Here is a 26,875-nt window from a genome sequence, read left to right on the forward strand (position 1 = left end):
GAGGAAAATCAAGTCCAGAAATTTTTTCTTTTAATATTTTATTTATTTATTTGACAGAGAGAGATCACAGGTAAGCAGAGAGGCTGGCAGAGAGAGAGAGAGAGAGAGAGAGGGAAGCAGGCTCCCCGCTGAGCAGAGAGCCCGATGCGGGACTCGATCCCAGGACCCTGAGATCATGACCCGAGCCAAAGGCAGCGGCTTAACCCACTGAGCCACTCAGGCGCCCCAAGTCCAGAGATTTTTAAGGCAACTTCCCCAACATCAGTTATTTCACAGAACAGGCTTCCCTCTGCATTTTCCATCCTGCTTTGTTTTCCTTCCCATGATCACGAGGCTACCTCAAGGCCACGACAGAGACAAAAAGACATTACAGTTCATTCCTCACTTTATTTGCATGTCCCACAATGACTCCTCCCAGATACTAAATTCAAAAGAAAAACCACAGTTCCTCAGTGTTAGCACTAATTTAAGATAAAATCATTTCTTTTAAATGTCTATTTTACCCTTCATTTTAAATTGCAAAGTATGTATTTACATGTTTATATACAGATAACTTCAAAAATGAATTAACCCCAATCTTGGTCCAAGAGTTTCCACTTTAGAAGTGGGATAGTTCTATGCTATGTACATCTTCTTCCAAAAGTCTCTTAGGACTTGGTGAGTTCCAAATATTTGCTCATAAATGGTTCCCCTGTAAGTTTAATGGACCAGGTACTTAATTTCTGAGTAAATCAGAGGAAGTATTACAGAACATGCTTTGTACAATACAGCACCACTACTGAGAATGGCTCGGGGTTTTGTAATCCAAGGTTCCGATTTAAAGCAGAAATATGTGGCATAGATTGCCACAGCAAAGAAGTGTCCAATTAAAATGAGAGGGTTAGGAGACAGGCTGTAAGAGAAAAAAAAAATGCATGTATTAGTAAGACCCAGCAATTAAAATTTACTCATAGAAAGATTCTAATTACATATCTCCTATAAAACTAAACACATATTCTACATTCTAGAGGACTCTGGAAGCTTGTGTTGCCTGTGCTCTGATAGCAGGGACAAATAAATGTTCTTACAAGAAACTCCTTAAAATATACCCCTGTCTGTCAGAGAAGCCAGGAACTCTTAGTCTGTTTGACATACACTGTATGTGTGAAGCTGTTTTCTTTCACTGTTCTTGAGATCTCTGCCTGAAGTACCTGGATGGCCTGACCTGTGGCAGTCTTGGGTTTTACAGAAGGAACAGTATTGACATTTCAGATTATAGACCAATGAGAACAGACTTAAAGAATTTTACTGTTCAGACTTTTCAAGAATAATTCTACATATGTCTGCATATGTCTGCACTGTCAAAACCACTAGTGAGTTTCACAAGTCCCCGCACCTTAATCAAAGTAAATTTTTAATACAGATTCCTCTATTATCCATGGCTCCCGCAGATCAGATCATGTGGTTAAACCCACCACACCGGCAAAAAACAAGCTTCTATTTTAATCAGAGCTTTGGCCTCATCTACCACCAGCTTCTATTCAACACTGTTTTCCCAGAAGTAAAACACGGGGCTAAATGTTGCTTTCTTCATTTCTCTGAGCAACTTTCTGATTGGGCTTCTTAGGGACAGTAAAGTGACAAAATGTAGAAGGAAGAGAGACTTGCAGTAATTCATAAACTAAGCAGTCCAAAGAAAATCTGAAAAATCTGTTTCCTTTGTGTCAACAAAACAACTTACACAGAAAGCAGCCCAACAGGACCAGCAACACATTCTCCACCAAGTTTGAAATAAAGAAAACAGGCTTTTCTCAGTTGATGTAGGGAATCTAAAATAAAATTTGGAAGTTAAAGTTGTTTAAAAAGTTGTTTTAAAGTTATTTCCTTGACTGTGTTGTAAATTCATTATGTAATGCAAATATTCTGCAAACTTTTTGTTAAAAAACACAATTCTAGAAACCAAATTCCCAGTCTCTAAGATACCCAACTTGTATCTCTGAGCAGTAAACTATCAAGTAAAAGGACAACTATGAAGGTAAACATTAACAATGCCTTAGATCTGTATAGTTTTTCATACTTTTCAAAGTGACTGATTAAACCCTCACAACATAGTATTATCAACCAATAATTTTATTTGGAATAAATGTTTCTTTAAGGTGTACCTAGATTTTTTCTTTAGAACAGATTAAAGAAAGGTGTAATATGGTACACTTACTCCAATAAAACTTTCTTCCTCTAATCTTTCATAACTTTTTAAAAGTTGCTTGTTGACACATTCAAATTCATAATGTAAGAAAATCAAGAGCTTAGGAAAGCTTAAAAAGAAGCACTCTGAACAACTCAAAACTTTATTCTTCCCTTTTTACTTGCCCACCCAGCCATTTCAGCTTCCATACCAATTGGCAAGAGAAGTTTGATTGGCAAACCACAATCAGTGAGTTGGGTTTTTTTTTTTTTCTTTTAGCAAGAATAATGCATATAGAGGCTACAGAAGGTACTTGTATTATCTTTTGTACTCGAGTCACCAAAGCATAGATCACTGGGACCCTGGCCAGTTCACAGAAGTAGCTTTGTTGTATATATCTGAAGTAATAGGACTGGAATTACATTTATTCCTGAAAACCTACACATCGAGTTTCGTTAACCTACCATTAACTAATCTACACTGCTGGACGTGGGCAGTGGCATGGTCACCTCTAGCTCCATTTCTAATACTGCTTCTGCTAAGTCACGTTTTCCTTAATATACAGACTGACCATCACCATTTTACAATATGGAAACAAAAACAAAAGCATGGGACTATTTCAAATGAGTAAAAGGTGGGTTCATTTTACTTGTGCACTGTTATAGGAGACAAAATCCAAACTTGTTACACAGCTCATACTCATTTTAAAAAATACTACTTCGAAAAGAAATTGAAACTAGTGTTCAGGAAGAAAAAGATTAACAACTGTGTTACATTTTAATTCACGGCCGGAAGGGTCCTCCATCACAACTTATGCATTTATGGATATGCATGCCCTGATCCGGACCAGAGGAATTAATAAAGATACACTACTGAAGTAGTGCCGGGAAGGTTGTCTTAAGCCTTCCACACAAGGTGGTGGATACATGATGATTAGAGGCGAAAAGTCTTGCTCAAGGATGGAGTTACAAAGGGCCGCCACTTGGGAGCCAGCAGACTGGGGAAACATGGCTATTTCTCCTAATCACTAACTTGTTTACAATTAAGCTCCCTTCCTGTGCTAAAAATCTGCAGCTCAGTAATTTTCATTTAAAAATTATCTATACTTACCATCTGGAGCAGAAAATAATTCATAAAGAGCCTGAGCAAGGATATTCACAACAAAGGAGTGAGATGTTTTTCTCGCCCAATAGAATGATTTTTTGGCCTAAAAAAGAAAAAGATCACTTATTACAGGGTATGTGTGGGGGGAAGCACAAATTAATGTTTACAATCCCCTCAAACTGATGTTTATCCTGAAGATCATCTATAAGTAAGCATACCTTATATTTATCATTTATATATACATACAAAACATCTCCAAAGGAATGGGATTTCCGAAACTCTACAATTTCTATGAGCAAAGTGGTCCGTTCAATCCAATGTGACATAATATTCAAACACAGAAATTTAGAAATTCTGTGAAATTTGTGGGTTGCACAGGCTCACAGTTCTTTATGCCTGAACAAGACTACCTAAAGACCAGGACTTAGGACCAGATTCTTGGGTACTGATAATGGGCCCCAATAAGGCCCCATTCCTCTTAGGCCCAGAAAGAAATCTACTGAGACATTTTTGCCCAAGAATAATATTGTACCTGGAAAACAGCTGCATCATCATAAAGGTCAGGGATACCCTTTAGCAATTTTCTCCATAATTTCAGATCTTTAAAAACAACAGTCATTCCTCCTCCAGTAAGAGGATGTCTCATATTATATGCATCTCCCAAAAGAAGAACACCTATAATGAGAGAATTTAGATAATGACATCATCCTGGATGCTCCCCATATATGAAACAAAAACAAAAATTCTTTGTTAATTAATAAACATTATGAATGTCTGTATGGTTCTCAGGAGAAGAAAGTAGGCCCAGGAGGATGATACCCAACCACATTGTGGTTTGAATTAAAAAGCAATTATAAACAGATACTCCAAACCTATCTGAAGTTAATTTAGAGGACTAAGCCTTGACTGAATCTTATCTGAAAATGAATCCCTTGATTCAAAACTTCAGAAGCAGGAATGCCGCCATCTAGGTGCACCTTCTGGGCTGCCAAAGATTCCCTGGCCATGGTCAGCCTGGTTAATGACCTAACACTCACGGTGACATTTCAGCAAAGCATTTATTTCATTTAATCTGAGAGAGAAATAGACGACTATAATAACAACATTAATGGGACAAAATTATGGTTGGTTCTTTTCTGCACTGTCACAATATGCTACATTTACAACTAAATATAAAATACATATAATAAACATTAACTTATAAAAAGGAAAACTTCTAAATAATTTTAGAAGTTATGTATGACTCGTATCTCCCACTAAAAACCTGCACAAACTACAAAGAGCTTTTATTCCTCCTCCTCCCTGGAACATTTCTAATTCCACTAGTTATTGCTGCCATGTTGTTTATGTCCATTTGAAATTAGCTTCTTCATTCTGCTTTGCATTAGTCTGTTTAAAAGATCAGTCGTTTACTAAGCCTGTTTTTCCATAGCAAATTCAATCCATTATGTTCAGGAACCATAGTGTATCAACAGCTCCCATTTGGACCTCTCTTTGGAGTTCTGCACTCACATCTTCAATGGTGTTCCACACATCTCCACTCAAATGCCTTACCAGCACTTCAAACCCAGTATGTCCAAAAGTGAACTCATGACCTCTTCCCACACGTCCTTAAACTTGCATTCTTTTTCCTTTATTTCCAATATCATCAAATAGCTGGCAAAATTACCGAAACCTGAAACCTGGAATCCACCAAGAGGCCTTATTGTCCCTCACTAAAACAGCCAATGAGTCACCACATTGCATGCATTCTATATCCTAAAAAGTATGGGATTCCATTCCCTACCTTCCATTTCTATAGCCACAACCCTAGTTTTAACCTTTTTTCCCATTCATATGGAACAATTACATAGTCTTACTAGATTTAGCCTGATCTGTCTTCCAAGCCATACTCCACAACATATCAGAGTAATATCTCTAAAATAAAAATCTAATCATGCCACTATCTTATTTAAAACTTTTCATTGAATGATTAGAAACTAATAAATGAGTTCAGCAAGGTTTCAAGAGAAAGATAAATATGCAAAAATCAATTCTGTTTATATACACTAGCAATGAAGAATCTTAAAATGAAATTAAGAAAACAAGTCTATAATAGCATGAAAAGGAATAAGATACTTGGAAATAAATTTAACAAAAGAAATGTAAAACACTCTGAAACTACAAAATACTGTTTAAAGAAAAAAACCCACTACATTTATAGCCAAATTAATTTTTTTTTAAAGATTGTTTTTATTTGACAGAGAAATCACAAGTAGGCAGAGAGATAGGCAGAGAGAGGGGGGAAGCAGGCTCCCCGCTGAGCAGAGAACCTGATGGAAGGCTCGATTCCAGGACCCTGAGATCATGACCTGAGCCGAAGGCAGAAGCTTAACCCACTGAGCCACCCAGGCGCCCCTACAGTCAAATTAATTTTGAAAAGAGTACCAAGACACTTCAATAGGGAAAGAAATATATTTTCAGCAAATGGTACTAGGACAACTGGATATCCGCACACAAATGAATCTGAACCCCTTCCTCCCACCATACACAAAATTAAAATGGATCAAATACCTAAATGGAGTAGCTAAACCTATAAAGCTCTTAGAAGGAAAGATAGGAGTAAATCTTCATGACCTTGGATTGAGCAAAGACTTTTTAGATATTGTATCAAAACACAATTGACAAAATAAAGATAAACTGGGCTTTATGAAAATTAAAAACTTCAACGGACTCCATCACCATGGAATGAGAGAAGTTTGTGCAGCTCATTTATCTGATAAGGGATTTAGATCTAGAATATATAAAGAACTATTAGAACTCAACAATAAGTTTTTTTTATTTGACCCATTAAAAAATGTGCAATCTGAATGGACATTTCTCCAAAGAAGAAATACAAATGTCCAATACACACATGAAAAGATATTCAGCACCATTATCCAGAGGAATACAAATCAAAACCACAATGAGGTACCACTTGACACCTAAAAGAAGGGGTATGGCTAAAAAGACATAATAGCAAATGCTGGTGAGGATGTGGAGAAACGGAACCCTCGTACATTGTTAATGAGAATATAAAACATATAAATATATAAATATAAAAAAAAGAATATAAACTGCCGTCCCTTTGGAAAACAGTTTGACAGTTCCTCAAAGAATTAAAAGAGTTACCATACCCAAGAAAAGTGAAAACTAAGTCCACACGACAAGTCATATGCAGATGTTCACAAAAACATTGTTCATAACCTCCAAAAGTGCAAACAAATGAAATGTCTATCAACCGAAGAATGGATAGTTAAAATGTAGTACATGCACACATGGAATGCTATTTGGCCACAAAAACAAATGAAGGACATGCTACAACATGGATGAACCTCAAAGAAGCCAGTTATAAAGGATCCACTGACTACATTTATAGAAAATATCCAGAATAGGCAAATCTAGAGAGACAAAAAGCAGATTACTGGATGCCTGGGCTGGGAGTGGGAGAAAAGGAGCAGTGACCGCTAATGAGTATAGCATTTCTTTTTGGGGTGATAAGAAGTTTCTAAAATTGACTGTGGTGATGGTTGCACATATCCATGAATATGCTAAAAATGAACTGTATAAACTTTAATGGGTGAACTATATGATTTGTGAATTACATCTCAATAAAGCTATTTAAAAAAACAAACTTTTTTTTTCCCAATTTATTTATTTTCAGAAAAACATTATTCATTATTTTTTCACCACACCCAGTGCTCCATGCAAGCCGTGCCCTCTATAATACCCACCACCTGGTACCCCAACCTCCCACCCCCCCCGCCACTTCAAACCCCTCAGATTGTTTTTCAGAGTCCATAGTCTCTCATGGTTCACCTCCCCTTCCAATTTACCCAAATTCCCTTCTCCTCTCTAACGCCCCTTGTCCTCCATGCTATTTGTTATGCTCCACAAATAGGTGAAACCATATGATAATTGACTCTCTCTGCTTGACTTATTTCACTCAGCATAATCTCTTCCAGTCCCGTCCATGTTGCTACAAAAGTTGGGTATTCATCCTTTCTGATGGAGGCATAATACTCCATAGTGTATATGGACCACATCTTCCTTAAAACTTTTAAATGACTTTCCACTGTCTATAGGATTAAAACTAAACTTTAAAGAAATACCTTACCTATCCACTGCTCTGACACCTACTGTGTGCTCCAGCCATAGGAAACTACTGGACTTGACTGAAAGTGCCATCACTTCTCAGCCCTCATGGCCTTTGCAGATGTTGTTCCATCTACTTAGAAGTCCCTCTTTCACTGTCCACCCAGTGAGCTCCCACCAATCCTTCAGGCCCCAACTCCAGTTTTATTTCCTGAGACACACCTTCCCCAGTCACCCTTGCCAGTGCACAAGATCCCCCCCCCCGACCATGCGCATCCCTTCACAGTGAACACTGTGGTACATGAGTGGGCTTTGACTACAGCATTCATCAAAAGTGTTCTGAAAGTACCAGTTTATACCCCTCACTAGAAAAACTGCCTTCTCTAGATTTAGGACTATACTTAGCTGCTGTAGCCCCAATAACTAGTATAATGACATTTACACTCATTATGAAATAATCAAGACATCATAAAACTAATTTTGGTGTTAGTAATGTGTTCACAGTAACCAGTCCTCTGTCCCACGTATGACTCCCAGTAGCATAAATTCCATCCAATATTACATTTGGAATATTAAATTTGAGTATTTACAATACCCTTTATAAAATCAATCCAATAAAACAATACCTCGTTTATTTACTGGTGAAGAAGGAAGAAAGCTTGCTGGCATAGATCTCAAACGAGAATTCTGAGTGGCTTCCAGGAACGGTTCTTTGAGGTGATCTGCAATAAATCCCATCCAACCAAATAAATGGTTTATAAAATTTCAATTTCTAATTATCACATGTTCTTATCAAGTCTAAACAAATACCTTCTATTATATGTTACATACAATATGTGCTGTATATGTTATCTATATTTTTTGTTAAATCAAGAAAAAAAAAAAAAAAAAGAACCAACTATTTTATTAGTACGATTGTTCATTAAGAACCTAGTTATTCAAGCTAAGGAATGACTAAGGATTCTAAGAGAGATTTAATTTAAATAAATACAGCTGAATGAACTAAAAAGCTAAGAGTGAAGCAAATTCAGAAATGAGACGAAAAAAATCACTCCCTTTCTCCCACATGTTAACTGCCAAGTATTATATTTAACACTTAATTTACCATCTCCGCCATATTCTTGGAATTACAGATGAAATATACTAGCAACCCACAAACAACAGGAGGGTATGTACGGCAGAAAAAGGGTAAGTTGTAGAGAGCTCCACTTTTCTGAGCTTCAATTTCTTCATCTGTAACATGAAATGCTTGAAAGAGCTCATCTCTGAGATACTTCCCAGTTTAAAGTTTTGTGCTCCTACCTGTATAGAAAATGAACTGTTTTTTCATGCAGTTCCCATTGTAATCTGGGAATAGAGGAGCAGAATGCCTAAGCTGAAATTGTTACATTCCCATAAAGAGAATTTCAATAACCTAATGACTATTAATATAAACCTATAAATAGTTTCCCACCATGATCTCAGGGCAGTCGGGACTGGAAAAGGCAATCTACAATAAAAGAAAAAAATGCTAAAAATATCACATTATTGACTATTTTTTTCTTAAATGTGAATAATTCATTTTTCCTCTGAAAGCTTCAAAAATGGCTTCACTAAGTACAAATGTATTGAAATGTTGAAAAAGTCATTATTAAAAATCTAAGTAAGGGGCACCTGGGGGGCACAGTTTTGTTATCTCAGGGTCGTGAGATGGAGCCCTGTGTCAGATTCCATGCTCAGCAGAGTCTGCTTAAGACTCTCTCTCCCGGGGACGCCTGGGTGGCTCAGTGGGTTAAAGCCTCTGCTTTTGGCTCAAGTCATGATTCCAGGGTCCTGGGATCGAGTCCCGTGTCCGGCTCTCTGCTCAGTGGGGAACCTGCTTCCCTTCCTCTTCTCTGCCTGCCTCTCTGTCTACTTATAATCTCTGTCTGTCAAATAAATAAATAAAATCTTTAAAAAAAAAAAAAGGCATTAAAAAAAACTCTCTCTCCCTCTCCCTCTGCCCCTCCCCACCTTACTCACACACTTTCTCTCAATCTCTCTCTAAATAAATCTTTAAAAAAAATCTAAGTCCAGGTATACCTTCATATCTGTTAATATTCTGTTACTAAACAGAGTGCTTTCACTTAGATTAAAAAGTAACTTGAAAAATAAACAATTTTTAAACAAAATATACCCCTACCAAAGACAGTTTCCTATAATATCACCATTGGCAAGCAGGGTTTCCCTCCAGTTTTATCAATATTCTTTAAAAAATTTTATTTATTTATTTATTTGAGAGACAGAGATAGCAAGTAGGCAGGCTCCCTGCTGATCAGAGAGTCCAATGCGGGGCTCGATCCCAGGACCTGGGATCGTGACCTGAGCCGAAAGCAGAGGCTTTAACCCACTGAGCCACCCAGGCACCTCGAATTTTATCAATATTCTTAATGTTTTAATTAATACCTTAAATTTTTACTTTTCCTTACATATTCCCATTCTCAAAAAAAAAAAAAAAAGGGCCAGAAAGCAATTTTTTAGGAGTGTTTTACAAACATGTCTGAAATTTCATAAAGCCTTTCTGTATTCAACTCCAAACTAGAAAAAATCTTGAAGATCTATTACAGCTCTTGTGTTCTGAGGAGGGGATGTATGAGCCAGACATGCCTGGTCTCGACCTTGGCTCCACCACTTACTAATACTCTGTCCTTGGGGGAGCTTACTGAGTCCTAGTTCCCTCATCAATAAAATGGGGATAATGATAATGCCCTATCTCAGAGGGTGACCGTGTAGATAAATGAAATCAAGTTTGTAAAGCACCTTATAGTAGACACTCAATAAATGGTAGCTACCATTTCTACAAAAGCCAAGCACTAAAGTTAAGGAAGTAGAAGAGATAGTTTAAGAATTAAGAGACCTTATATCAGCTACCTAAAGAGTACCATTTTACTTTTACTAATACTAATAATTATTCTGAAATAATAATTATTTTAATACTAATTATTCTGAAAACAATGATTTGATTATTATGAAAAAATATATAAATTATTTTCTTTTAATTTGGAGATTTTTGTATGTGCTTGTTAAACAACTCAACTCCAGCATTTCTGACTGGGTGCGTTTTTTACCTGCCAACCTATCTCTGGCCTAGTTTTAGTGAGAACTGGAGATGGATAGCCTTTTGTGATATTTACTTTCAGATTACAGATTACAATGTGAATGAAATCTTATTTCTTACCAGGTAATTGTGGATAAATTTTTTCAGCCATGTATTCTCTTAAGTTCCTGGGCATTTCTCCTCGAATATCAACAAGTACTCGAGTTTCATTAGATGAAATCTGGTAGATGAGAACTGGACTCGGATTGGCCAAAATAAGTTCAGCATGATTGGCTTTAAACTGTGGTGCATTCTAGAAAAAAATAAATAAAAAAAATTTCAGTAACTTTCAAATTCCAAGTTGCTTTTATTTTTCTACAATTACATTCCTATAGTACCTTCATAAGAAAGCCGACAAAATGAGATGAAACAGAAACTTTATTGGAGATCAGGTTTTTCCTGAACTTGGAAAAAAGTCCATCTGCAACAACAGTCAATGGAGCGTGGAGTTCCTACAACAAAGATAAACAATGCTCAGCTAAATGGTTAGAAATACATAGTAAAGGGACCATTCTCTTAAAATGTGCATTCTTATAAAACAGTTACATATTTTATTGGACAATGTAATAGAGGATAATGAAGATAATGCTAAAAAAGAAGCTATTACTGGGCTCAAGTTAACGAATGACCAATGTCTAAAGACACTTTCTCTGGAGAGGACTGCCTGCCTTCCAAGCGCTACCATCCAAACCATGTGGGATTAAAGCTACACTTTGATTAACAACAGGGCAAACAACTAAAATCCAAGTATGGACCACAGAATACTGAATCTCATCACAAAGTCCAAGGACGACTCCTCTGTTTATTCTAGAATTTTCTAACTTCATATAGTGTTTTCAATTAGTGGCTAGCACTTAGAAGAATTTTTGTACACATGGATGTAGGTCCCCACGTTATCTTGCAATCACCCCCATCAGAGTACAGTTTCTACGTGGTGACCCTAGGGATCAGCCCAGAAACGCCAACAGATCAGCCTTTCACTTTCTCTTCTCTTACGAAACCAACATGAGCAGGTACTGGCAACTATTTCACTCTGCTATTTCTGCAGAGATTCTCTTACTTTTCCCTTTCAGATTAAAACAATTGTTTGTTTATCCCCATCATTTCTTTTACATTGAATCCTTCCTTTTATCACCTTCCAGGTCCTCTCTGTCTCTCTGCACATGTATATTTCGGTTTGATACTGCTGATCTAGTGGCGCGTGTCTACAAAGCTGTTTGTACAGAGTTCTGCAAAGCTCTGAAGAGCAATGTGTTGCAGTCTGAAATCACCCTGCTGCAGAGGGCTTAGAGAAAACTCAGTCTATCAGATGAGTGGATCGGTGAGCCCACTTTTCAAAGGAGTAGAAGAAAAAGGAGGAAAAACATGTCTTAGGACGAACTAACATTGGCTATCTCTCACCTTGATGTCCCCGGTTTCTTTATCCCTGTACTGAACTCCTATCACGGCATCATCTTCTTCTAGTAACTGTAGCACAATGCCTTCAATAAACTTTGTACTAAAGGATAAGCAGAAAGAAATTATACAATAGCACACTTGAGCAATTTAAATAAGGAATGACAAATTCCTTACTCCTTATCTCCAGTGTGTACACATGTACACAGGGAAGGTCTAGAATGACAAAATGCAAAAACATCATATATGGACTTTGGAAGTAAGTGTGGTTTTTATTTTCTAACTTCTTGAAGTTAAATACATATATACTGATGTAATGATTTTTAAAAGTAACACGAGATTTTTACCTCGTTTCCTTAAGAAAAATACATGCAGAGAAACTTCACACACCACACAAATTCATACACAGATGGGAAAATATTGAATTGGGAGCTTATCCACCAAATTACTCAGAATAGTTACTTCCAGTCAAAAGAATCATGGATAAATTTTACAATCTTTGTATTTGTGTGTATTTTCCCATGTTTCCACAATGAACACATTCTACTTCCACAGATAATCAAACTCTCAGTCCTAAGGATAAGTCCACTCACACCTTTACCCCTTTCTCAACACTTCTGCCCTTGCTAATGAGATGAGGGTTCTCATGTGTAAAACATCCTCAATTATAGTGCTTAAGGGCTAGGGGCAAATAGAAGTTAATAATTAAAAGAAGAGCCAGTCCTGTCCAACTAGGGTTTTCCCCTTAAGTCTCTGTTTGTTCTGACTTTTAACAGAAAATACAGTAAGCACAAACCCCAACTCGCAAATAGTTAGGACTCAAACCTCAGTTGCAACTGTATCCTTTAAATTACAACAACATAATAAAACCACACAGTGTATTCAGTCAAAGGAAAAATCTTGATAGTTCTGTCATTTAAATGGAATTTCTCTACATGATACTGTCAACAAAGGCAAGGCAGATCTAACATTCTTGTAACTTAACAGTTTACTTTAGAACACCTATGCTCTAACCCCTTCCCAAACACTTATGACAATTTATGAAATAATATTTGTGCAAAGGCCAACTTCAAATGTGTTTCTTTAACATTCTATATCTGAGCAGTCTTACTTGGGCTCTGCCATAGCTGCTTTCCGGAGACCCATTATGAATCTTCCATGATGGAAAGCTCTTCCGCTCCGCACCTGACTGTTTTCTGACAGAGGATAAGGAATCTGAACCTCTGATTTGCTTTCCTGATCATGAATTATGTAGCCATCTACCACTTGGGCATCAATACCTTCCACTGCATCTGCAAAACAGTTCAGGGCAAAAAAAATCAATTTTGTTAACATGCTCAGAGTTCTAAGGATAAGGAGGCATCGAAAATGAGTTTGTTTTCATAATGCAATGAAACCATTTTGACAACTGGACATTAATATAACTATTTTAGAAATCTTAATGTGTCTGGGAAGACAACTGTCTTGGCAAATCTGTAATACCAAAAAAGATTAATATTTATATATAAAATGTATTCATTAAATTCCATAGGAAAAATATTAAAACCCTCATAATAATGGCTGAAAAGTTTATGTGTATGCACGTGAAGCCAAACAGAAATACTGAACACAGCAGAGAAATGTTCAAAACCTGATTTTAAAAAAATCAATGAAATAAATTAAAACAGTAAGATACAAAATCTATCAAAATTGCTGGTGAGATTGAAATAAAACTGATAAATTTACTGGTCATACTGTAAACTAAAAACATTTTAGAAAGTAACTTTAGCACTAATTATCAAGAACCAAAAAGAAGTTACAACCTTTGATATAATAATCTTATATCTTGTAAATCCTCATCTATTGTTCATCCTAAAGATATAATTTTTGATAATCTTTAAAGTTATATGCAAAAATAAGCCCACTATAGTGTTATCTCTAATAAAGAATAACTGAAAACAACCTAAATATTTATCTAAATTAGAAAGATAGAGTACATTATGAAATATCAATTGAGAATATACCATACATAGGCCTAAAATCATAATGGTTAGTATATTAAGCTGAACTACATTAGAATAATGAAAGAAATAGATGAAAGAAAATCTTCAGAAACACTTCTATCACACATCTAGGCTAAGATCAAAATAAATCAAAATAAATTTTCTGATATTCTTTTTAATTGTACTTAAAGTCCACACACACAAGCTGGATGAATATTGTCACATATCTGACCCAAAATCAAAACTAGTTAGTTTTTCAGTATGGTTCACAAATCATTACAGTTAAAATTCAGTCAGAGGTTCAGTACACAGACATCTTAAAAGCTGCCGGTTAACAGTGTGTTTGGTTTGGATCTCAGCGAATTGCCAGTTGTTTCTGACCTAAATATTTGAAATCCATCTGGTATTTCTATATTGCTTTGTCCAGCTACTGAGACAGTTTTGTTTTTCTTAACCCATAGCTGTATTACAGAAGTACTTGAAATGTTCAAAGATTTTATTCATTTATTTGAGAGAGAGAGTGGAAGAGAGAGAGAGCATGAGAAGGGGAAGGGAGGGAGAATCAGACTCCCCACTGAGCAGAAAGCCTGACATGGGACTCAATCCTGGGACTCAAGGATCATGAACTGAGCCGAAGGCAGTTGCCCAACCAACTGAGCCACCCAGGAGCCCCAGTACCTGAAATGTTTAAATTGGCCAATTTTAGAACACACCAGAAAATGTAAAAAGTATAGTAGCACAGCAAAACCTTTCCTTGGGTAAACTAACTTAAGCTAAATAAGGTCTAATTTAAGATTTCTTAATATCTATCTGTCTCTATCTCGACTTTATTGATAAAATCAAATATAGCACATTGAACACTTTTACTTTCTTAAGCAGACAAAAGGACAGTACCCTACACTTCAATGAAATTCATGCTTCATAAATACTAGATGTTAATAACACTGAAGCCAGTGACATAACTTAGAGCTATCACCATCTATTAATCGTAAAGCTCCACACTTAATATACTAGGACTACTGGTCAACATATCAGATAAGATGAAATGGAAAACATTCTTTCACATTAAAAAATGCAGAATTGCCTGCTATAAACAGGCAAACTAAAAAACAAAACTAGCAATGGAAAAAACAAGAAACAAAAAACCACCTATGCTAAAAATGGGAAGCAAATTCAAAGTCAAACTAGTGAGCAAGTTTTAAAGGCAACAGCATAAAGCATCAGAACCACAGGCCTAAATGACTGGAGTTTTAAGGACCACTCCTGAATATGGGGTAGGGGTTCCCCATGGCCAGGGACACTGAAACTTAGCACCATTCATAAATTTCTTATCAATAAAATAGAAACCACAAAAACTCAATTCAGTGTCCTGAGATATGGCATGGAATCCAGATATACCTTTGTGCCATGACCTGGTATAAAGTCTGAACCTCAAACTGAGTATACAGTGCATAATAAAATAGGTATCATTTATGAAAGCCCAAATATAAACCAGAGTCAAAGAATAAATATAACAGAAGACTTAGATGTATGAAACTTTATTTAAATGCATTAAAGACCTAACTGAATGGAGAGTATACCACATTCATGGACAGGAAGTCCAAATCAATTATTTCAAAACTGAGGTATAGATTCAGTGCTAGTTCAGTCATAATCTTGACAGACTTTTTTTTTTTTAATCTAATTCTAAATTATATATAGGAAACAAAACACCAAGAAAAGCCAAAATAATCCCAAAGAAAACAAGATGGGAAGGAAATTCCTCACTAGATGTTAAGATTTAATATAAAATTACAGCATTTAAATTATAATGTATTAATTTTAAGAATTCTAGATATTAAGCTTAAGCCATAGGGCAATCAATTATTTTTTTGAAAGATTTTATTTTTTTATTTACTTATTGACAGACAGAAATCACAAGTAGACAGAGGCAGGCGGGGGTTGGTGGGGGAAAGCAGGCTCCATGCTGAGCAGAGAGCCCGATGTGGGGTTCGATCCCAGGACCCTGAGATCATGACCGGAGCTGAAGGCAGAGGCTTTAACCCACTAAGCCACCCAGGCACCCCAGAGCAATCATTAAAAACCCATATTCAGGGGGCACCTGGATGGCTCAGTTGGTTAAGCATTCAACTCTTGATTTCAGCTCAGGTATGATCTCAGAGTCCTGAGATCAAACCCTACATTGGGTTCCATGCTCAGTATGGAGTCTACTTGGAATTCTCTCCCTCCCTTTCCCTCTGTTCCTCCACCTGCTCATGCAATAAATAAATAAATAAATAAATAAATAAATAAAATCTTTTTTTTTTTTTTTAAGATTTTATTTATTTATTTGAGAGAGAGACAGGGAGAGAGAGCATGAGTGAGGAGAAGGGCAGAGAGAGAAGCAGACTCCCCATGGAGCCGGAAGCCCGATGCGGGACTCAATCCCGGGACTCCGAGATCATGACCCGAGCCGAAGGCTGTTGGCCAACCAACTGAGCCACCCAGGCGTCCCTAAAATCTTTTTTAAATTTTAAAAAAATAAATAAAAACTCATACTCAGAAAGGATAAATCCATATTATATTAAAAATCCATACTCCAGGGACACCTGGGTGGCTCAGTCAGTTAAACATCTGCCTTCACCTCAGATCATGCTCCCAGGCTCCTTGCTCAGCAGCCTACTTCCTCTGCCTGCTCTGCCTGCTGCTCCCCCGCTTGTGTGTGCACTCTCGCTCTCTCCCTCTCTCTCTGACAAATAAATAAATAAAATCTTTGAAAACAAAATCCATACTCCAGAAAGTAACTATACCAAGTGTTCCTTTATCCACAGCTCATACCTCAGGGGAAATGAGCAGCATAGTAAATGTTAATGAGGACTCTTTTTTTTTTTTTTTTAAAGATTTTATTTATTCGTTTGACAGACAGAGATCACAAGTAGGCAGAAAGACAGGCAGAGAGAGAGGAAGGGAAGCAGGCTGCCTGCCGAGCAGAGAGCCGGACATGGGGCTGGATCCCAGGACCCCGGGATCATGACCTGAGCCAAAGGCAGAGGCTTTAACCCACTGAACCACCCAGGCACCCCTGAGGACTCTTATTTTTGATATTAAAGTTACTCATTGTATGTGAACTGGCTAAAATACTTCAGAAATGCTCCTTACTCTTGCATAAACTATATATAAAAATCCACTAAGGCTTGTTACTACAACCTCAATGATGTGCCCTGAAGTTAGATCTCTAAATGATTCTATGTAGAGCCATTACTTGGAGAGCATTTCTGGTTGCCAGATGTTCAACTATAAAAGTAACCAAGTCTTGCTCAGGATATTGCCACATCCTCAAGTGAACCTCTCAAGTAAGGTGGAGATTAAGAAACCTAAAAGGACAGAGATGGAATGTCCTTTCTTCATAAAGCACTCTTTCCACTTGGGTCCTAGACCCTGTGGGCTTTTGCTTTTCCTCTGCACTTCCTCAGTTCCATCTTTTTGATTTCCACTCACCTCACTGATCTCTATGCATCAGAGCACGAGGGTTCAGTCCTGGACCTCTCCTGGTAATGTCTTCAAGTCTTTTTTAAATGCCATGACTCTTTCTCTCATACCTAACACCTGATTCATCAGCAAGTCCTCCTGACTCTTCCTTCAAAAGGCATTTCCAGAATGTTACCACTATCCACCTGTCTACCACTATGACCCTGTTCCAAGCCATCAATTCCCACTGATTCTGCAATAGCCTCCAAAGAGGTCCCCCTGCTTCCATCTTAGCCACATTATGATCTACTCTTTTTTCCTACAGAATAACATGAATACTTCTAAATAATATTTCTAATCACACTTCTAAAATGTGATATTGAGGGGCGCCTGGGTGGCTCAGTGTGTTAAAGCCTCTGCCTTCAGCTCAGGTCATGATCCCAGGGTCCTGGGATCAAGCCCCACATCGGGCTCTCTGCTCAGCAGGAAGCCTGCTTCTCTCTCTCTCTCTCTCTCTCTCTCTCTCTCTCTCCTGGCCTCTCTGCCTACTTGTGATCTCTGTCTGTCAAATAAATAAAATCTTTTAAAATAAATAAATAAATAAAATGTGAAATTGAATAACTCCTCTTCTCAAAATTCTCCCATGGCTTCCCTTTGAACATACGCCAAATCCACATAGCAGGCTACAAAATACCAGAGACTCAGCCCCCATGATCTGACCATTATTTACCCCTTCTCCCCTTCACTCACACAACTCCAGTCAACACTATTCTCGCTCTTCACTCTTCAAAGAATTTGTGTCTGCACGACCCTGAGATCATGACCTGAGCTGAAATCAAGAGTCAGACCAATCGATTAACCAACTGAGCCACCCAGGCGCCCCAAAACACGCCTTCTTTATCCGCACATCTACATCTGTTACTGCCCTATTTCTGTCTTGTTACAGAAAAACTCAAGAGTGCTTTTCTAGTCTCAAATTTTTTTCACTCCCACTCAACTTCAGTCTAGGTTTTATCCCCACGACACTGCTGAAATATCTTGTCATTGTCACAAGCAACCTCCAAATTGCCAAATCCCACGGTCATTTTTCTATGCTCATCTCACCTGAGCCTTCATTAACAAAGCATGATGTAACTGTCCTCCCCTTTCTTGACACATAACCATTTCCGCCTGAGAAAAATTCTCTCCTGGATTAAATGGCACCAAATCCCCTGGCTTTCTTCTGGCATTCTGCCAGCTGCCTCTCACACTCGTTTTCAGGCTTTTCTTCTGCCTGAGCCTTAAACAGCAGTTTCCCAAGACTTGGTTTATTCTGTCTTCTCTTTTCTCCCTACATGCTCTCAATCACTTATTGTGGCTTTTAAATACTACAAATAAGCTGATACCTCTGAAATTTCTAACTCCAGCCAGCTCAAACCACTCCTCTGCACTGGAGAGTCATATATTCAGCTTAACTTCTCCACTTGGGTATCTCAACATGTCCTGCAAATTATCCCCAGTGCCTGTTCCTCTCTAGCTCTTCTTATCAGTAAGTGATACCACCATCTATCAGCTGTTCAAACCAAAACCTATGAATTACTTTTAATACCTCCGTCTCCCTCATATCTCACACCAATCCCACAGCAAGCCATGCCGTTTCTGTCTCTTCATTTTAACATCAGTCTGTCCACTTCTCTTTATATCCTCTGCTACCATGCTAGCCCAAACCGCCGTCATCTGTCATTTGAACTTAGCAATGAGTTCCCACTAGACTCTGCATTGACTCCTGCTACCCCACTGCCACAATCCTACAGTCTATTTGCCACATTTTATCCACATATTCTTTTAAAACAGCATTCTACCAACTGCAGGGTGTGACTCAATGGTAAATGAATGAACTAAATGAAATGTACTTCAACTTGTGAACCGTGTACTTGGATAGAATCACAAGGATTTAAAAAGTAAAATGAAACAAACTTCAGCCAAATATATGTATGTGCAGGGTCAGAATGTAAAATGTGCTTCTTATTGTGAGTAGGCGTCTAACGTTTGAAGCCACTTTATACAGGCAGAAACCAGGTCACGGCCACACTCCTGCTCTACCGACTGCAGAGCCTTCATGATGTGGCTGCTGCCTCTCTCTCCATCCTTAATCTCAAGCCATTCTCCCTTCCCTATCACCCAATACTTCCTACCTACACTGCTCTCCTTTTCAGCTCCTTGAATAAAACAGCAAATACTTATATAGTGCCAATCATATACCAGACGCTGTTCTGAGTGCTCTGTGTATATGACTTCATTTCATCGTCATAATAATCTAGGAGGCAAGGACTCATATAAAATGCCCATTTTACAGATGAAGAAACTGGTACATAACAGGTTGAATAACTTAGCCAAGGATATACAGCTTTTTAAGCACCTGAGCTGGTATTCAACCCCAGGCAATCTAGTTCCAGAATCAATGCTCACAATTCCCACACCATCCTGCTTACCACATGAGCCAAGCAAGCTCTTTCACAGTTCAGAGCACAAGCGTATTTTGTACTCTGACCCTTAAGAAGGGCCGGTGAATCTGTCTCATTCAGCAGTACATCCTTGATACCAAGTCCAACACCTCAGACAGAGTAGACAGTGAGTAAGTATTCCCAAAATGAATAGTTTGTGTTTAAAAATCAATGGTTTAACAGATGATACTTAAATAAAAGATTCTATAAGGTACATAATATGTACCTTACCAGGGATAGTTCCCTTCACCTTTCACTGAACTTCATGCCTTCATTCTAGTTTTCTAATCTTTAATTTTGACCCTTTCTGTTTTTTAGCCACTTTACTGTAACTCTTCATACATTAAAGCCTTATTTTCTTCTTTGCTCTCATTTTCATGCAGATCTGTTGGTAAATAGGAACTTTTAGAAATGTAAGTAAATTGTAATACCTTTTTTACCAGTTAAAAGGATAGTCTAAAGTGAAGAGTGCTTGCTTATACCACATAACTTCTAAAAATTAATATGAACCTACCTTCAAGATCAAGGTCTTGGAGGACATGATAACCACCCGGCTGCAGAAATTCTCCAACTATCCTGTCGGGCTCTTTTAAATCTCTCTCAATTACTGTCACCTTTCTTCCATCTCTGGAAAGCATGGCTGCCAAAGCAGAGCCAACTACACCAGATCCCACAATGATAACTTCTGGATCATTCTGAAAAGATACTGAAGAGGCAGCTGCTCCTATTAAGGTTGTTTCTGAAATATTGATTCCTTTTTTGTGCTGTTTAAAAAAAAAAAAAAAGTTAATTATATATCCACATCTGCTATCCTTAAATCATGCTACTACTATATAAAGACTCTGGACTTCCCCATCTTGGGCAAAAGGTACATCTTATTATCAAACCAAATGCACTGTATTTTTAAATCCAGATCATATATAAAAATGACATATATCAAAATGTTTAGATAAATAAAAATGTATAATTATATCCCAATAAAATTAAATATATCTTCTATTTTTCCACATATATTTAGAAAATGCTATTATACAGCCATATTTAGACATCCACACCAGGCTAAATATAAATTATGTTTATAAGGGGCTCCGAAGACTTATTATAGGGAAAATTCTGTCATTAATTACTCAATTCTTCAAGTACATTCTAAGCATCTACCAGATGAAGATCACATATAGCTTCTATTTCGATTTCATATTGCAAACCATTCAACACCTTTTACACGTTTCCACTATTTATTTATTTTTATTTTCTCCTTCTGGATTTTCATGTGAAAAAAATCTATCTTACCGTAACAATTCCTTTTATATAACAAAAAAACTATCAAATCCTGGCTATTAATCTATTAATTGAGAATTATTTAACTCAAGAGAATTCTGAAAGGACAAAATTCCTCCTGTCCCTTGGGATTTGACCCATTCATATTTGAGTCCTTAACATAGAAGAATATATTTAATTTCACCCATCTTGACACTCCAAGAGAGCCTCGCCAAACAGCTGGTCCATTTAGTTACAAACATCAAACCTATCACTAGTTGGGCTGACGATAAAAACTTTAGTCATAAGATGATGAAAAAGTCCTGTTTTGAGAGATTAATGCCCACTCAGAGTAACAGTGCCTGTTGGGTTTTTTAACCTGAATAACTCAGGGTTAAAATAAGTTTTTTTCTTGGTATGTAGGTTGACAAATACAAATACATTTCAGATACAGAATTGCAAGGAACAATCTCCTTTGAGTTCTCTGGCCATGTTGATTAAGATAAGCCCAAATGCCATTTTGAAGGGATTTTAACAGAAGACCTGAGGCAGAAAGGAAGGAAATAAAATCTAAACTCTTTTAGAACTTTGATTCTCTGTGATTTTAATATGCATCCAGTCTTCCTACACTCTACAGGGACTGGGGCCTTGTCCATTCCATTTTTTTAATAATTTTTCTTAGAGAAATTACCTTTGTGTCCTTTACTAAGATAAGACAAGAGTCTCCTCCTCCCATAAGTATTTCTTAATAGCCAGCATAACTGACTAGATTTAAACTACTGTTCTGAAAGCAAGATAAGCCCTCTTTGCATCTTAGCCACTTCGTAACTAGTTTTTCTTCCTTAGTTTTCCCTGTTAAACACACACACACACACACACACACACACACACACACACACACGGAGTCCTGAAACGGGAGTTTAGTAGGTCATCCAGAGAATGGTCAGTAAAAGCACTAATGGGAAATGAGCACTCAGTGAGAGTCCACCAAGTCCCTGATGTTTAGGAATAAGCAGAAAGCCTGAAGCATTCACAAAATGGAACCAGTCATTGATCCCTGGCAATCCAGTTCTCCCTTCCCCAAAATGTCTCAACATCACATGATGTAATCGCATTCCAGGCACCTACCTACAGAGTGCTCAGCCTGTCCTTGGCAAAAGTTACCTCAGATAACACCAAAGATTTCAAACTGGGATTAAGATTCCCTCTCCCTCCTTTCCTGCTGCTCCAAGCCATACCCACCATTACTGCTGCTCAAAGCACTTGTCAAAAGGTTCCCAACATGTTATGTCTAGAAGTACACTACCTTTAGACTACTAAGAGCTACTATTTATTAGCCGGTTACAGGCCACATTACATCATTTAATTCCTTAGCTAAGAGCAAGGCTGGAGCCACCCCGGTCTAACAGAAGAGGTAACTGACTCTTACAGAAACGAAGGTCTTGCCAAAGGTCTGAGCCAGAAGTGGTGGGGCAAAAATTCTAATTCAAGTCCTCCCTTCTGCAAACCTTGCTAATCTGTACTGTGGATACAGGAAAATAAAGTAGCTCTGGAACCCTCAAGGAGTCAACTACTTTTTTAGGCCACTCGTCGTAACCTGGACTCCCCATCCCCGCTCACCTGGCTTCCTACTCCAGCCTCTCACCGGACAGCCCCGCTACCATTCTCCGGCCCCCCCCATCCACTCTCCTCACACCAACTGGAAATGCTTTCTCAAGTTAAAATCAAGCATTGTTACTCCCTTGCTTAAAATCCTCCAGTGCTCTTGGGGATAAAGTCCAAACACCCATGGCCAACAGGCCCTAAATGTTCCGGCTTTGAAGCCAGACCTCTTCTCCCTCATCTACCATTGTCCTCCTCCGCTGTCTTTGCAGAAGGCCTCACTTCCCATGTGACTGAAGTCTGGCCTCAGAATTAGGAACTTGCCAGAACTGTGGACCTTAGTCAAGTATCCACATGATCTGGGACATTAAGGTACGAATATACTGAAGGCCCCACTGACAGTAAAAGAGGAGGGAATTTTTGCCCAAGACTTTTTAAAAGGCTGAACTAATTTTTACTCCACCAGCCTTCTGAATTGTTCTTTATGTTACTCTTCCCAAGCAGCTGTCATTTATAAACACAGGACATAAACCACAGCTGCTCACATTCTTCTCAGGTACAAATACAAGGATTTCAATGAAGCAAATTTCCCAATAGCGAAAAGCGATTCTGTCCTCCTTCAAAATGAAATTCTAACATTTCATTTCCCCTTTCATCATCAAATCAATTTCAAATAGCACTGGCTCAACCAACACTAAATGAAACAAATCTTTTCAATCACTCCTAACAGCGGCAAAAAATGTAGCCAAGGAACAGTCAAGAGCTTAAAAAGAAAACACAACAAAACAACAAAAAGCACAATTAAAGGAGAATTTACCATAACCAGATTATCTATATTGCTGCCTTCTGGCCTTAGAGTAGACGAAAATTTACATTTGAGTGACCCCAACCCTAATTTTAAAAAGAACACCTTCACTCATTTGCCTACTTAAGATTCCACCTACCCTCCTAGACCCAAGTTGCTCTTTATTTTCCGATCCCGGGGGCGACTTGGCCCAGAAGAAGCCAATGAGAGGCAAGGCCGACAGAATATCTGAGAAGAGCGCGAACTGGGAGCCGCTCTGCTGGCGCCCCAGGAGGGCTCCGCTCCGGTAGCGATAGCGGTAGGAGAGCACCAGGCCCAGGGACAGGAACACGAGCACGCACAGCAACAGCTCCTTGTTGGCAAAAGAGACGAAATCTCCGCATTTCTTGTAAAAATATGTGAAAGTGGCAATGCCCAAGAAGGTCCACATCGTTCAAAGGCTCCTCCGGTGCTCCCGGGTCAAAGCTAAGATCCTCTTTTTCTCTGTAGGGTTTTGGTGACTCGAGGATTTCCCCAAAATGTGTCACGAAAGGGAGCACGAGGAATTGGCCAACCTCCAGCAAACACCGTCACAGGGTTACAATTCAAATCAGAGGAATCTACAAAATCATATCAAGTTGGTATAAAAGTATGGAAAGAAGGGAAAGTTGTCTAGATTTAGAAAGCAGTATTAAAAAAATCGTCTGCTCCAACAGCTCCCGGCCAGGCTCTCCTCTTCCCAGCAATCCATGTATTTCTTCCGGACGGGCTTCTCCAGGGTTGCTGCTGGTGGCGTCTCCGAGGCCGCGGTGGGCTCGCCGTGCAGGAGAACCGTCCTCGCCCACCTGCAGCAGGGGCCCTTTCAGAAGCGGATGCGGAGACCAAAGAAACGTCTGGGCGCGGCCTGGCGGGGAAGGGGAGCGCGGAGAGACGCCGTCCCGCGCCCTGCCTGCCTCTTCCCACCGCGGACGGCCTCGGACTCGAGACTGCGGCCCCCGCGCACACAAGCGCGGCCGCTCCGCAGAAGCTCCGAGTCACCAGCCCCCGAACCTTCCGGTCCGCGCCTCCGTTTCCCCGCGGGTGAACGGCGGTCTCCACGGAGCTTCCTCAGAGGGCGGCGGCTCCTGCCAGTCTCCTCGCCAGCATCCTCCGCGGGCTGCCGCTGCCCTCCCCGACCCGGTGCTTCCGCAGTAACCAAAGTAACCACCACGCGCCCCGTGCTCCCTGCTGGTCCCAGCGCGCCGGGACCGTCCGGGGGCTCCGCCCAGGCGAGGACCAGGAGGCGGGGCGCCAGGGCGCGATCCCGCCCCGCCCTGCGCGCCCTGGCGCCCGCCCCGCCCACCGCCGCCGCTGACCAATCAGGGTGCGCACCGCGCGGTAGGCCGAGATGGCGCTATGCCGCGTTTGACCAATCGCGGGTAGCGCGGCCAGCGCGGCGTCGCCGGGTGAGGCGCTAGGGCGATGTTGCGTGGTGTGGGGTGGGGCTGTGGGGTGTGGGCCTGCCGCGGGGTGGGCGGGTGGAACGGCGCTCGCCGGCTGCGGGGGATGGAAGGGGCGGAGGGGGTCGTTCCCTGCGTCCCGCGGTCCGATTACCCGCCGCAGCCCGGGCTGCTGGGGTCCTGCGGGGGGAAGAGGTGGCGCTCGTTCCGAGGAAACCGCTGCCGGGAGAACGCCGCCTACTGTCGGACCGGGGCCAGTCATCCCGTGAACGCTTTTGAGCGCTTACTACGAGGCTGGGGGACCCCAGCGATGAATCGGACACAGCCTTTCTGTCCCCAGCCGAGTGTGTGAAGAGTGGAGAGCGGCGCGTGGAGAGCGTGACACATTCAGGCCGAACTTCTGGAAGAACGAGTTGGGCCGACTTGTGTCAGAAGAAGGAAGGAGAGGATATGCGGGGTGTTCCCTTCCTTCATCCAGAACTGCGGGCGCCACGCGCTTGTCACTGTGCTCAGCCTGAAGAGGCACGGATGTCCGTGGCCCTGTTCGCTCGGGATCAAGCAGAAGCGCGGGGCGCGGGGCCCGCGGGCGAACACGCGGAGGTGTGTCGGAAGTTCCCGGAGTGCGCGAACGGGAGGCCGTGGAGGAGGAGGCCGCCCTTCCCCGCCCTCTCCGCCTCCGCCCGGAGGAGTCGGGGAGGACCTTCGGCGGATGAACTGGATTGTGTCCAGGACAGAGTATTCAGAGGGGAAACGAAAACAGGTGTAACAGCTGCGAGGTGAGAGGTGGCCCTTGTGAGGAAATGAGGAAACCTCCCTCGGATCCCCTGAGGACCGAGACCAGTGCCTCAGCTCACCCTGTTACCTGACCCTGCGAGGCTTACTTAAAACCCTGCGGTTTGGGTTCCAGTCCCTCCTGCCGCGAGCGGCGCAGCTGCACGGTCACCTGTCCCATGAGTTGGTTCATACTTGATTGACCCAATCTCTGACTCTGCACTTAGGGCTGAGTCTGATGGCACTAAGCCCCATGACTGATGAATCAGGGTCACCCGCAGCACCGAGCACACTCTCCCTAAAATTCTATTTAGTGAATGAACGAATGATCAACGATGATGGCGTAGTAGGAAGACCGACTGACTAGGAAGTGGAGACCTTGGCTCTGGCTGTCACTAACTAGCTTTATGACCTTGGACAAGTCAAAAATCAGTCAGCCTCTAGGGGGAAGAGAGCAGTATCTTCATGAAATTGAATCCTACAGTCCTGTAACACTTCCCTGAGTTTAAGAAAGTATAGCATCAGGGCGCCTGGGTGGCTTAGTGGGTTAAGTGTCTGCCTTGGGCTCAGGTCACGATCTCAGGGTCCGGGGATGGAGCCCCGTGTTGGGCTACCTGCTCGGCTCCGTCTCCTTTTTCCCCTCCCCCTGCTCATGCTTTCTCTCAAAAACAAATAAAAATTAAAAAAAAATAAAAATAAAAAGATGGCATCTGTCATCATTTTTCACCCCGAATATATGTCTTATCTCCTAATAAAAATAACTATGCCAAAATACTTTCACAGGCATCATTTAACCCTCAACACAAATGAAACGTAAAGAGGTGAAGTGGCTTGGCCAGATCACAGCAGATACCTGATGAAACCAAGTCAAGCTCCCGGTCTCCAAAACTTGTGTTCAATACTCTTACTTAATCATCAGTTATTGCCTTAACATTCCTCCATTATAAAATCAAGACTTTAATTCCTTCCCTGACAACAATCCTCACTGGTATCAACAAATGGGACTGTTTGAAATATACATCAAATTTAAAAGGACTCAAGAAATTCAATTTAATGTGTGGGAAATAGTTTTCCTAAAGATAAATTCTTCAATAAACTTCAATAAATTCCTATATTGCTAAAATGATGGAAGGCTTGAGCAGCTGACTCTTACAGATGAGAATACAGTATCACCAGGATGTTATTTGATTACCCTGTACTTGAAATTAGCATAAAAGGA

At 40.1% G+C, this 26,875-nt stretch overlaps 1 protein-coding gene across 1 annotated transcript; it reads right to left on the reverse strand.

Annotated features, from left to right (window-relative positions):
• Positions 1-367: 367 nt before the first annotated feature.
• Positions 368-24,675, reverse strand: SQLE (squalene epoxidase). The gene is made up of 11 exons (XM_044244957.1): positions 23,607-24,675; positions 20,318-20,567; positions 13,003-13,183; positions 11,898-11,994; positions 10,835-10,948; positions 10,578-10,749; positions 8,008-8,103; positions 3,801-3,943; positions 3,275-3,371; positions 1,721-1,808; positions 368-892 (listed from the first exon to the last, which is right to left on the reverse strand). Exons 1-11 carry the CDS (start codon positions 23,895-23,897, stop codon positions 700-702), a joined length of 1,722 nt encoding a protein of 573 aa, XP_044100892.1. The 5' UTR covers positions 23,898-24,675; the 3' UTR covers positions 368-699.
• Positions 24,676-26,875: the final 2,200 nt, after the last annotated feature.

The sequence above is a fragment of the Neovison vison genome, chromosome 4 (genome assembly GCF_020171115.1).
Source record: "Neovison vison isolate M4711 chromosome 4, ASM_NN_V1, whole genome shotgun sequence".
In the NCBI taxonomy this organism is placed as follows: Eukaryota; Metazoa; Chordata; class Mammalia; order Carnivora; family Mustelidae; genus Neogale; species Neogale vison.

What these genes read in the sequence shown, in the direction of transcription:
- SQLE (XM_044244957.1), bottom strand. Translation starts at nt 23,897, where the DNA reads ATGTGGACCTTCTTGGGCATTGCCACTTTCACATATTTTTACAAGAAA. An exon ending in GCAGCTATGGCAGAGCCCAA is followed by an intron (nt 11,995 to 13,002) that starts GTAAGACTGCTC and finishes CTTATCCTTTAG; the next exon opens with TACAAAGTTTATTGAAGGCA. An exon ending in TTCACCAGTAAATAAACGAG is followed by an intron (nt 3,944 to 8,007) that starts GTATTGTTTTAT and finishes CTCTCATTATAG; the next exon opens with GTGTTCTTCTTTTGGGAGAT.